This window comes from Martes martes (assembly GCF_963455335.1).
Source record: "Martes martes genome assembly, chromosome: 5".
Lineage (NCBI taxonomy): Eukaryota > Metazoa > Chordata > Mammalia > Carnivora > Mustelidae > Martes > Martes martes.
The window spans coordinates 46,689,062-46,703,424 of NC_137892.1; the positions used below are offsets into that span (position 1 = coordinate 46,689,062).

The 14,363-nt window shown below is 37.5% G+C and overlaps 1 protein-coding gene across 2 annotated transcripts in view; it reads left to right on the forward strand.

Annotated features, from left to right (window-relative positions):
• LIX1 (limb and CNS expressed 1) overlaps positions 1 to 14,363 on the forward strand; it is a 49,979-nt gene that overhangs the window by 12,256 nt on the left and 23,360 nt on the right. For both annotated transcript variants that reach the window (XM_080804563.1, XM_080804564.1), the window contains one exon: positions 4,825 to 4,988. In XM_080804563.1, coding sequence (XP_080660689.1) covers positions 4,825 to 4,988 — 164 coding nt within the window. The remainder of the gene's footprint in view (positions 1 to 4,824; positions 4,989 to 14,363) is intronic.

The window sequence follows — 14,363 nt, forward strand, 5'->3', positions numbered from 1 at the left end:
CAATTCTCTCTCCTCCTACTTCCTCCCACATCCCTTATCTCAGCCATTTGATATTCTACTTCTTCATAGTAATTTTACCCATTTAATATCAGTGACCTTGATAAAGGTACCTCCAGTAGAATAGACACACATGAAAACAACTTAAATTCCATCATATTAGAGAGTGTCTTGGAATGAACAAAGAGCATGGACTACGCACTCAAGACAGCAGTAGGTTCAAAATCCCAGGTCTAAGACTTTGTAGCTGTGTGATTATACCTTAAGCATCTTTAATTTCTAATCTGTAAATTGTGTATGATAATACCTGTTTCTAGCGGATGTTGTAAAGATTAAATGAGAAAATGCATGGTACCTGGAATGTAATAGATACATAATAAAGGAGATGAGAATAACAACTTCTTCCTACAGAAAGTCTTCTCAAACTTCAAAGCACATCGGATTGCCTAAGAATCTTATTAAAATGCAGATTCTGGTTCAATAGCCCTGGGGTGGGGCCTGAAATCCTGCATTTCTAACAAGACTCCTGGTGATTCTAGGCTGCTTCTTAGAGGACTGCAATTTCTGTACAAGGGTTTAGTGATTATTTTGATTTTGTTTTTATTTTTAAGTAGCTGATGGTGGAGGGGAATCTTAAAAGATGAGTAGACCATACAGGAAGACAATAGTCAGTGGGAAAAAGGGCATTCTACATGTGGGAATGGAAGTAAAGTGTTTGCCAGTAGCATAGAAAGCATGGGAGTATGTGAAACCTGGAAGGTGATTTGAGGAGAGAAGTATGGAATGAAAAACCGTATCAAGACAGAGGGTCTTCTATATATTGCCAAGGAGTTATTTATCTTGTAGGTAATGAAGAACTCACAGAAGGATTTTAAGTTGTGAGTGATTTGATGAGCTATGAGATTTAGATTACCTGGGAAACAATTGGAGGATAGGAGAATAATGGAAGTCAGGAGGATATTGTATATTTGGTGAGATATGAACCAATGCAGCAACGGCAGTACAAATTGAGAGGAAGTGAGGTCCATGGGAGGCATCAGGATATGGAATCAATAAAACTTGGGGATTTACTAGGAAGGAAAGAGGACATGAAGTTTAAGGTGCCTGCCAGGTTTCTGATTAGGTTATTGGGTAGGTGATAATATTACTTTCTAAGTAATTCAGGAGGAAGAGAAGAGTTTGTGGGAAAGAAAATGAGTTGAGCTTGGGAAATGTTGAATTTGTGTCACATCTGAGCAGGAAGTATCTGTAAACAAAGTTGGAGTTATAGGAGAAGTTTGTGGAAACTGTCAGCTTATATTATGGTGGATGGATGGAGTTATGGAGATAGGTTCTGTCATTTAAGGAGAATGGTAAAAAGAGAGCAAGAAAAGGCAAGGACAAGATTTTTTTTCAAATCAACATGAAGCGTGAGCAGAGGAAGAGAAACCCACAAAAGAATTTGAGAGGAAACAATTAGAAATAGAAAAGCAGAATCAGGACAAATACTGTCAGAAAAGCCTAGGGATATGAGAGTTTCTAGAAGAAACTGATCAGCTGTGTGAAAATGCAGTTAGACGTCAAATACATAAAGACTGAAAATTAGGAATTGGTGGTGTTTGCTAGAGCAGTTTCTGTGGAATAAATTGTGGAAGAAAGATTGTGGAGGGTTAAAAATAAATGGAAGATAAGGAAGTGGAGATAGTCATATAAAATAGTCTTTCTAGCAGATTCTTTACAATAGGAAAATATTAATAATATTATTAATATAATATAATATATAATACATTAATACTATATTAATATTATATATTAATATTAATAATTATAGTCTCAAGGTTGAGTGTTTCATTTAGTTAATGGATTGATTCATTTATTCATTCTCTAAAGCATACTTTTAGCTGCTGAAAAGGTGTGAATAAAGAGGAAACCTTTAAAACTAAGAGGTGATGAGAATTACTACTAGAACAATGCCATTTGAGACTGGAAGAAAATCTTATGGAGCTGGGCACTTCTGCAGATGGGTCACTAGATGTGGGGTTGGATATCACATGCTTGGTAGCCCAAATCTGTTCTGAAATAAAGAAGGCGGGATCATCGCCTGAGCACTGAAGTGCAACTGAAGCTAGGGACTAAACTGTGTAATGAGGCCTCTCTTCAAACCTGTGCTTTTCTTCAGCAGAACTTGAGCTTCTGCTTGCATTATCTTTGACATTGTCCATGAACCTTGTTGCTACTTCAAAAAAATAAAGAAGCACGTGTTTCTTAAATAGAGCATCCTCTGATATGCTGCTCTTTGGAATTCCAAATAGCAAGCTGGCCCTCTTCTCTCTGCACTCCATTCATCTGGTTTTCCAGTCGACAAGAGGAGATAGAGATAGAAAGATGGATTGTGTGTGTGCATGTACATTCATTGTACTCTTTAGAGGTGATGACATACATAGGACTATCAAAGAAGTCTTCTAGGGTTTCAGAATGAAAAATTTGAAAACTGCTACTTTTATTCATGTAGATTTCTACTTAGTACATATCTTTGAACTCTTTAATCCACATAGCTTTACATGCCAAAAGTCTCGTGTTCATTTTACCTGGACAGTCATGAGTCTTCATCTTCCTACTCCAGTACTCAGCTCACATCCACTCAACAATGAACTAACTTAAAATAGCAGGCCAATATGCCTTGTTGACTGTCAAAGCAACAGGCCGGTTTTTGTTTTAGTCTTCAATCTTTTAAGACATCCTGCTGAATTCTGGAGGTCACCTGCAGTAGAAATGCAAGTCAACCAAATCAAAAATCCTTGTTTTCTTGGAGCTGGGAGGCAGGAGAAGATGGGAGATAGAAAATATTATTAGATATTTTGAATAAATGAAAAACTCTGTAATGACCAATGTCACCTTTACCACTTCAAAATGTACCTTTTTGTTAATTCAGTTATTCCCTATGATAGTCTTACCTTTTCCCAGTTTTGGGGTTTTTTTCCAAAACACTTCTTAAATACTGAACACTGCAGTTTTAAAATATGCACAGGCATCTAATTCCTTAGGCATCTTGAGAATTTGCCTGAACTACACACGGTGAAGCTGATCCATGTCCTAGGGATGAGGTAAAGGAGCCAGGTGCTCTAGTAAACAGCTTAGAAAGTGGTTGTGCATTATTTTTGCCTCCAGGTCAAACTCTGTGACTTTCTTGACACCTGAAAAGTATCAAAGCCCACATTTTGAAGCACAGTTAGGAATGTGTTTAGGAGGATGCCCAATGGCATAGACAACAAGTTACACAAAGACTGGAAGAAAAAAAAATGATATAATTGAGAACCTGAGGAAGCCTGAGAGTTCTCTGTTTTTGGTATACTTTCATATACAAGTGAGAGACACCAGTTCAAAATGATTTAAGAAAAAGGTAGATGTGTTGCCTGAGGGGCTCAAAGTGTGTCAGCAGAACTTAATCTTTCTTTCTACATCCCTTGGTTCTACCCTTCTCTCTGTTGGCTTTCGTCTCAGCCGAGTTTTCCCCTTGCTTCGGCTGTGCCGCACTTATCTCCTATTACCCCAGCAACCCTAGCGAAAAAGGAGAATCTCATCTTCCAACATTTCCAGCAGAAGTCCTGGACTCATTCATTGGTTCTAAATGATTTGTCTTTGGTCAAATCCCCATCCGTCAACCCCAGAGAAGACATGGTTGAAGGAAAGATTATTGTTTAAGGAAAACTTTTGTGCTGTTCCTAGGCAGGCAAAAACACAGATGTCCTATATTGCCTTTGTGCATACAGTGGACTCTCATGTGGATAAGGGTATAAACTTCTGTGAGCCCCCAGAAATGAAAAATAGACCACTTGCATGAACTTCACAGGAAAGCAGATTTCAGCTTACTCCCAAGAAGGATCTTTTCACAACAGGTAGAACCATTAGGAGTTGAAATGGGCTGCCTCAAGCAGGGTGTGCCAAGTACCAGGTCCTTCCATTTGTTCAGGCACAAACCAGATAGGCAGCTGTCAATAGTGTTGTGTAAGCAATTCCTACATTAGGCAGAGCTTTGCCTAAATGACCCAAAAGGTCTCTTTTGACGCTACAATTCTATTATCCTTGTTAATTTCCACAATTCAATTTGCAGTACAGGATAAACAAACCAACCAAATTTGATCTGAAACTTCTGCAGGCTATCACAGGTCATTTAATCTAAACCACATGGCTATAGCCATTACTCTGTTTTCTGAAGTCATCTAACAGACATGGTCCTTAACAAGGTCTCCATGTTATTAGTTTCACTTATGGCTTTTTCCAGCCTCTTACTTATTACACAATTGCTTTCATTCTCCTTTAGATTGGCATGGAGAGGAACATGAGAGAGTTTTCTTCTTTCTGCCTTTCTCCTCTTAAACCTTATAATAGGTGGGCCCCAATTAAAATTACATTGTTTATATCTTTACCTCCAAATTTGGCTTTCACTTGGCAGGTTCAAGAATCGATGAGAAACAGGAGCAGGAGCCATGGGTAACCATAGCTCTAAACTTTATTGAGGCAAATTTTCAAAGAAGGAAGAGTGAGATTTTTAAACTTTTGATATTAAAAATTAATCTATAAAGTAAGTTTAACATATTGCAATATTAGAATTAGAATTAGGGTACCAAACCACTTGAGCCATACTCAAGAAGAAATAAACACATTTGCGTTAAACAGGATTTGCTCTTTTCACAACTGAAAGCACTCCCTCCCCCCCATATACATATATACTCTGTTCTGCTTAAACTGGAAATGACATGTTACACAATCCAGCCTGCAAATAAAATTTTGCTTTTGCCAGAATACATCCATCCTTAATAACGGATTATGTTTTTTTATGTTTTTCAGTGAATGTTGTGTCAATGTTACAGGAATTTTGGGAAAGCAAGCAGCAGCAGAGAGCTGCATTCCCAAGTGAAGGCGTGGTGGTCTATGAGTCGCTGCCGTCTCCAGGACCTCCCTTTGTGAGTTATGTGACCCTCCCAGGGGGAAGCTGTTTTGGCAACTTTCAGGTAAGAAACAACCATAAATTGGTCAGTAAAAGTTAATTGGGTTAAAATAGAGTAAGTCCTTTAATAAAATGGTAACATTATCAGCTTTCTTGGTTGTAGTGAAAAGAAAGTTGTGTTGCATTCCATTATATAATCAGGAAAGTTGGCCAGGTGTTCCAATTTTTTAAAAATGCAAGTGTTTTATATTAGAGTGTCCCCTGATATTTCTTTATGGAAAATTAATTTTATATCATTTTATTTGCCTGATAGCTGCTGCGTTCCTCCAAAATATTTTGAAATAAACCATAAACAACAAGGAAACTTCTATAAAGTCCTTCCATCAGGGCCTTCCATCACTAGGAAGTCTCCACTTTCATGAATTTTGAATCAAATCCTAATCAATCTACTATACAGCAAAGCATGAACCAACAACAAAGGTTGAGACTTACCAGTTTTGGGTTCAGGCACCTGTGCTAAGCCCAAGTTCTGCCTCTGAATAACTGTATATCCTTGGGACACTTATTTAACTTCTTGATTTCCCTGACTTTGAAATGGGAAATAATATCCATGATGTTGGTTGAGAGTCATGAGATATACATACAATGTATTTATCTGACACATGCTAGGTAATCCAGTTATTTTTTATGATTATTATAAAGACCCTTCTAGTTGGTGAAAGCTTTATTATGTCTATGATAAGGGTAATGATGACCATCAACACCTGATTGTCCAGTGTATATGACAAATACTCATCCAGTGACTAGGAAATATCAAGCATTGGGCCAAGTAATGAGGATATAGCCAATACCTTGAGGAAATCAGTGTGCAAAAAAAATTATAGTAATTAAATAGGGTTATATTTGGGGGTTGATGAAAGCATAAAGAAGAAACTTCTCAGTTTATGAGTACTCCTTTAGTGTAGTAAACTCTCTCTCAATTTTCAATAACTTTCAATATGGACAATATGCTCAACAAGCATTCAAGTGTCCCTCAAAACTTTGACAACAAGAGGCAAATTGTCAGTGTATCTCTTGGTAGTGTAAGTCTACAAAACTTAAAGTCATGTAATTTTTTGGACTAATGTCATACTTGATATTATTTATATTTCTACCTTTACTCTCCCTTTGAACCTAGCCGTGCCTCACTCATTTATTTTATCCTGTTACTGTATATCTATTACATGTTATTTCAAACCTTTATGAAGTGAAGGGAGACTATAGTTTAATAAATAGACCCACAAACCTGTGTCTGACCCAGATAAGTCAAAGGATTCATGGGGAATGCAAACACAAGCTGAAATATGCAGTTGAGGGTGTCTTTGCCAGTCATTACATGACATTCCTAGCATAGGGAGCAGTATATGAAAAGGCCCGCCTGGAGCAAGAGAAAACCACAAGCACTTTCAGAATTTGGGAAGCCTGAGTGTGTCTGTGGCAGGGAAGTGGTAGGAGATGATGAGTTAGGCACTCATATATAACCATAATGGGTCTTTATGCTCTGCAAGGAAGGAATGCAAGGAAGAACAGGCTTTATTCCATATAAAATCAGGACCCCTGAAGGGTTCTGAGTGGGAGACTAATATATTCAAATATGTTTCAGAAAGATTATTCTGGCAGTAGCATGGGGGTTATTTTAAGGCTAATTAAAGAACTATTTTCAAAATTTCTGGCCCAGACAGCCTCCAAAGTCTTGCTCTCTCCTACCCTGAACATTGGTCAACAGTGGACCTCTGTTTTCCCTCTGTCTAGTGACAGTGAATTGCCTGATGAGGGTGATTTGAAAGTGGGTCTAGAAGCCTCAAAACAGAGCTTAATAGGTGTTCCTGGGTAGCTCAGTTAATTAAGCATGTCCAGCTTAGTTTCAGCTCAAGTCATGATCTCAAGGTTGTGAGATTAAGCCCTGCATCCAGCTCTGCCCTCAGCAGAGTCTGCTTGAGATTCTCTTCCTCTCTCTCTGTCCTTCCCACTGCCCATGACCCCCTCCCCTCTCAAATAAATAAATAAGTAAATACAGTCTTTTTTAAAAAGCCAAAAAAACCCACAAAAACATAGAGATTAATATAACCACAGAAAGACAAGGATGAGGGGCTGGAGAGGGGGAAGAAAACAGCAACTGAGGAAGGGATTTCCTAACCCATGTGAGCCTGCAGGTCCATCATCAAGCATTCTAAGGTGAAATCAACCTACTCATACAGAGCTTCCATCAGACTTCCCATTCAAGGTAGACCTTCTAGGGAAACAGACCTACTCAGACACAGAGCAAGGTCTTGCCAGCCAACTAAATGAATCTCTTTGTCCATGAATGTTAATGGACTAAAGACCACCAAACATTTGAAGAAAACCAAAAACAAAAGAGAAAGGCCAAGTTAAACAAACAAAAGGATATAAATAATTCAAGCCATAGATGACATAAGAGAAGATTCCAGTGAGTATCCTCAGAAAATTGTAGGAAGATATTTATCCCTAAAACAGCTATGAAAAAAGGAGCAATCAGGGAAAAAGAAATTTAAAATATGATTGCCAAAATAGAACAATAAAAATAAAAAAGAGTGAATAGATGAGTGGACATAGGTCACAGCCAAATTAGTGAAGGATGACAGAATAAAACATAAATAGTAAAGTAAATCCTTTAGAACATAGAGCAAAAAGACAAAGAGATGGAGAAAAAAATAATACAGGAGACATGAAGATAAATCATGGAGGTAAACATTAACAAGAGTTCCAGAAAGAGACAAAGGAAATAGAGGGGTGGAAATAAGTAATGGAAGCAATTTTCTTTTCTCCCCCCCAAGATTTTTTCTTTCTTTTTTTCTTTCTTTCTTTCTTTATCTATTTGAGGTGGGGGGTGAGGGAGAGAGAGCATGAGTCTGGGGAGGGTCAGAGAGGGAGGGAGAGAATCTCAAGCAGACTCCCCACTGAGCTCAGAGACCCAGGGAGGGCTCAGTCTCACAAACTGGAGATCATGGTCTGAGCCGAAATCAAGAGTTAGACACTTAACTGACTGAGCAACCAAGGCAGCCCAACAGAAACAATTTTCTTGAGTTAAAGAAAAGCACAAATTTTCATATTGAATTGGCCCACCATATTCCAAACAAGATCATGACGAAAGAATCACAGGGCTCTATGGCTATTTGGAACTTAGGGACAACTCTGCATAAAAGATGGATCAAGGTGCCTTTTTTTTTTTTTAAAGATTTTATTTATTTATTTGACAGACAGAGATCATAAGTAGGCAGAGAGGCAGGCAGAGAGAGAGAGAGAGAGGAAGCAGGCTCCCTGCCAAACAGAGAGCCCGATGCGGGACTTGATCCCAGGACTCTGAGATCATGACTTGAGCCAAAGGCAGAGGCTTAACCCACTGAGCCACCTAGGCACCCTTTTTTGATACTGGATTTATAATTGATCTCTGGTTTGGTTTTTAGTTTTTAATTTTATTTTAATGTAGATTGAGTGTGTACATAAGATATGGAAGATCTAATATAATAGGGCAAAAACTGGCAAACCCAGTCAACAAAACCAAACTGTTTTTTTAAAAAGATGAATAAGAAAGAAAATTCTTTGGCATTTTGAATAAGAAAAAATGCAAAGCATATACTACACTAAGCATGATAAGAGGAATGCAATCATGGGTGTATGATGTAAGAATACTACATAAACAATTACATTAAACAACAAAGATGACATTGAATGCTTCTGGGGAAGTCTTTGTATTATCTGTGAAACTCTTCCGTAAGTCTAAAATTATTTCAAAATTAAAAGTTAAAAAAACTTCAATGTCTCCCTATTACCTTCTTATTAAAGTCTGAATCTGAATTCTTTACGCTGAAAATAAAAGCTCTGCAGCTGACCCTGCTTTCCCTTTCAGCTTTATCTCCCTGAATTCCTCTTCTGACACTCAGTGCCTCATCCTAACTGTTCCTCATTCATGCCTTTACTTCTTCTAGCTGCTGTATATGTGCATGTTCTGTCTCTATAATAAAACATAAATGCCTCAGGGACAAGGTCTGTATCTTCATATCCCTATGACTCCAAGCACTGTGCTTTGCGTATAGTAAGTGCCCAATAAGTTTTGTTGAATGAATAGCTAAGTGAGTGGATAAAAAATCTCAAGTATCAATGGAGTTTATATTTGTCCACTATTGTATATAATCACTATTGATTGATACACAAAAGAGTGAGTACTATTATATACGATATAACTATTATATACAATACAATATATCAAATACAATATTTTACCTAGTAAGATATTTTACCTAATATTTTACCTAATAAGATGGTGGGCTGGCAAAGAAAAGTCAGAAACATTAAAGTCAGGTAATATTATTATGTTCATATCTGTGGTTTTAAGTTTTGAAGGTGGATTAGCTTAAAAATATTGATGTAAAAAAACATCCAGTTCTCTCTGAATTTAATTTGTGCATAGTAACTTCCCTTCCACCAAATACCCATGACCAAAAATAAGCAAGATTTGGCCATTTCCTCACCCAGGTGTGCATTATGTTTATTTATGTGTAATAAATGCACTCATTATAATCTCCTAGAATGTATATATTTGACAGATCAGTGAATGGATCTAGAGGATATAAATTTTAGAAATTCAAATTTCCTTATTTTTGTTTTTGCTTTCACTACCTTGAGAATTATGAATTTCCCAATCATCTCATAAATTTCTCCTCAAAATGATAGGACTTCCCCTTGATAGTACATTCAACATCCTCCTTGTGGTCTTTAAAAAATAGAAGACAAAATGAAAAAACTAAACTCTTCAACAGGGAGGCCTCTTGGTGATTTCTCTAATCATTTCAGGGCTCCTTTACCTTATGTTTAAATCATTATATTTTAAAGTTCTCAGGAGGATTGTTAACATCCTTGCTTTAAAAGACGCAGAATTTCCTGAATCAAATGTTTTGAAAATGTGTTTGGTTGATTGGCTGACAAATCTGGCCCCTTAACCCCTTTGGCCCCCCAAAATATGATTTGAGAAAGGAAAACCAGGAAGTAAAAAAAAGAAAGAAAATTTCTCCTAAAGCAACATCCTTACACTTTTCTTTGACTGTTCAAAAGCCATCTTAAATGCTATTTTCACCATATAACATTTCATCATGTTTTTGCCAGCAATTGGCCAGTAAGAGCCTACATGCTCATTCCTGCAATGCCTTTCACATAATCAAATGTCACCCTTGTGCATTGCAAATCATTTCACGATGGATTATTAATGCCAAGACCATGTGCTGAGACATGGAGAAACCATTATGCCAGCAGTAGCCTTCTTACTGAGCATGGACGTCACCTCCAATGGTGCCAAGTAATTGAAAATACTTGAAGTGGAGTTTGGGACTGGATTGAAGGATTAATCCTTCTGGTTTCATGAAAGCTGTAAGAGATTATGCCCATTCATTCTTTAGAAAAATGGTATTCAGACTGAGCTTTAGTTTTCTGATTAATCAAAGGAAAGCAGTCAAAGGCTCTGATGGACATAAACCACTGGTTTTATGCAAAGAAACCTCCCACTGAAGTAAATGGGAGGCTTGTGTCCAAGAAGACTAATTAAGGAATTTTCAGTTAGTCTTGACACCACAACCCACAAAAAACAGAGAGCCAGAGGGAAAGAAAGCAGTCATAATCTTGTTTAAACTATGCCTTCATAAGCTACTGCAGTATTAGAAAAAGAGAAGTGAAAATTATTCATTTTTGAATTTCAAAACAACAAATAAAATGATCTATTCATATTAAATTATTTTTCTTTTAGAAAGTTATATTGAAACACATTAGTTCTTATTGTGTCTTTTATAAAAGAAACCATCCTCTAATATTACAGGCATTCAGTAGGAATTCATGCATTTTGGACATATTTTCTTTATGCCATTCTTGTCTAGGCAGTTAATCCTTCCCTAGCCACATATCATGACCATGAAAACTTGCAGTAATTTCCATTTTTTTACAATAAGAGCAACACAAGGGCCATCAGATCAACGTCTGGCTCCCCTCTTGATGAACTCAGAAGGAAAGCCACTCACTGCTTCAGCAGCTGTTTTTGTTTTCAAGTGCAAAAGGAGAACTTATTTGAGTATTTTATCTTATTTTATATTTTGATTCAAAGGTTTGTGATTCAAGTTTTGTTTTCCAACCAATGACGTGACCTTCCATGTCATCTGCTAGAGTGATTTGGATTAATGAATTTCATTCTTATTTGGAATAAAAACTAAAAATTCCTTTGAGTGTAGTACAAGACCATATGATTATTTGTGTGCATAAGTTAGGATTGATAAAAAAAATGTGTCCTCTGGCTAAAACATGGATGTGATAGCTCGATTTATTTGAAGTGTAGGACACTAATTCATTTGGGTATCATATCTTTTTCATGTTATTATTTTTTGTTGTTAAAATTTCTTCATGGAAAGTAAATATAGGTGTTAAACACAGTTTAGGTATTTAGGCTCTTTGTGTATTGCCAAGCAACCCATGGAACTGAGACATTTAATATTACCATAGGAAAGCTATTACTGGTTTTTGTTTTTGTTTTTGTTTTTTTCATTTTCAACCAAAGCTTGGTGTCGCATAATTGGGAGACATGAGAGGACAAAGCAGATGAGCTCCTGGCAAAGCTCTGTCTCTAAAAGGCCTCTTTATTTTTATGCCTCTTAGTTTTCAAACCAAAACCTTTGCTTATGAAGACGCCTAGAAAAATTACTTTTCCAAGATGCGTACTGTCTAAAAGAAGATAGGACTGTTTGATTTTGTTGTGTTTAGTTTCTTGAGGCAGTAAGTGTACTTCACCTATATTATCAGATATAAAACATATGTTTTACACTTCCATGCACCGAATGATTCTTCTCAAGGTCTAGGGAATTGGAAGTATATTTAAATCACAATAAACTAACTTTATGAAATTAAGTTTTTACCAGGAGAGAAGGACTAAGAGAAATTTTTATTAATTCATAGACTTGGCTAATTCAAATCGTAAGGCTCTTTTCACTGCTTATTAAATGAGGCTTAACCTTAACAGTCTATGTCTCAAATAGAGATTTAGCTCCTGCCATAAAATTGAAACTATTTCCCTGCACTGAAGCTGTTTTAATGCCAAGTATTTCTATTTAAAATCATCCATGACCTCTTCTTTGTCTCTAGACTTGTATACCTTGACGCAAATGCACAAACCACTATGCAATGTAACTTAACTTCTAAAGGAGGCATTTCCTGGTAGAAATCTCCACAGGAAAGCATCCTGTTTTGTAACTAATGAGACCCAAAGATAGGAAGGTTAGTTATAACCCCTTCCCATTTGAAAGTCATATGTCAAGACTTTAATGACTTGCCCATGAAACTGGGAGTGCATATTGTTTTAATGAGACGTTGTATTTATTCCCCAGTCCCATTCCCTAACTTTAATCTGTGTCTCTTCTTAGCAAGTAAAGTGAATAGAGATGCTTGGCCTCCAAAGAGAACAGGAGAGTGCAGTGAAAGAAATGCTTAGGAAGAGAATCTGAGTGGTAAATAAAGACTTAGGACTATCTTCACAGAAGTCTACAAGCCCCTAGTTGATGAGCTTTAGGAAGACGCTAACTGTCTCAGGAGTTGCTGAGTGAGGAAGAAAAGCTGACTCCATCTTTCCCCATCCCCCCTCCATCCCTCTCAGTGCAATCAGAGCCAAGTCCTTTTACATCAAAGCAACTATAAAAATAAACCAAAACTTTGAGCCTGATCAATTCATCTTGTCTTCACCTTAACTTGAAAAAAGAAAAAGAAGAAAAGAAAAAAGGGAAAAGAAAAAAACCTCAAGGAGCAAAACACAACATGGTTTTGTAATAGTTACCAGGGACCTTGCTCTAGGTATGTGTGTAGAATACCATTTGTGGCAGAGGTAAACGAGGAGGAGGCCAGGTGGTTTATATTATAAAAATAACATTCTGACCTACCATGTGCATGAAACGTTTCTTTCAGTTGACAGGAACTGGTGAGTTTTCTCTGAAAATTGGACTCCCAGACCACTCCCCTCCCCCATACCTAGCAAAGACCCCCATTCCCAGCACACACAGAGCTCCAAATTGTTCCCAACATATTTGCAGGCAGCCTGACCTAGGGAGAAAGAGACACAATATTAACTTGGGTGACTGAGTTTCAACGGTTGCCCTTTTTCACATCACCATCTGGAAGGGGGGAAAATGCTAATATGTCCACAATTAGATAAATTGGAACACATGCAAATGTTCATGCTTAGACTGGGGCAGTCAAGGTCTTAAGGAACTGAAAAGGGGACAATTAACAGCAAGGCCTGGCTTGCGGCACTCTTTGTGCCCATGCCTTGCTGTCAGGATGAAACAGAGGTGTTGGTGACACTGACCAGAGCTGACAGGCCATACACACAAACTCTGCAAGACACTTGCTGAGACTTGAATTCTGATTCACAAAAGCAAAACATTCCCAGCCACCTGAATGACAGACTTGACAGCCTAAAAGATTTGGGCAAGAATTCTCACCTCTCACAGGGTCAGTTTATTTGGTTTTGCCACCTGCAAAGCCCCAGCTCAGGAGATCCCTTGGGTAAATGTGCTATTGAGTGAATGCCACCTAAATAACATTGGCCTGCCCTTAACCTCCCCCCCTCCCCCGCCCCGCCTCCGTAGGGGAAGTGGGGACAACATCTTCAGCTTTGAGTTCATATGTACATTCAATCTGTCACATTTGCTACTGTATTATTGTTCTTATTCAAAAACCTCATTTCTTACAGACTATTTTTCAACTCCTTGGCTACCATTGGTAGTGACTGAGTAAAGCGTACCTAACTTGGTTTTATACATTTTGGATCTATGAACCTTTCTTTCCTTGATATCTTTAAAATAAAAATACGAAAAACCTTTAGAAGTCGGTTAAGATGGAAAAAAGTTACTTAAATTGATGTCTTTCTACTTGCTTTCCAGTAGGAAACACTGTAGTTGAGATGCATGTGCAATTAAATCTTGGCATCTAGAAACAGCTTTCAACATGTGTATCCTGCCTATTTTCTAATACTAAACCTGGGGAAAATTATTAATCAAATGAAAGCTACCAGGAAAGTAACTGTTCAGAGAATGTCAGCCTTGCTAGAAACGGTTTCTACGAACAAGTAACACAGTTGTCAATAATTTTTAAATATTTAATAAATAATTAACAATAAAACTAGTTTCTTAGTAGGCATTTATATTTTTATACACATACATGACTACCAAAATTTTATTTCACTTAATTTAAGAACCATACATCTTGGGGCACCTGGGTAGCTCAGTCATTAAGCCTCTGCCCTCAGTTCAGGTCATGGTCTCAGGGTCCTGAGATCCAGCCCTGCATTGGGCTCTCTGCTCAGCAGGGAACCTGCTTCCCCCCACTCTCTCTGCCTGCTGCTCTGCCTACTTGTGAT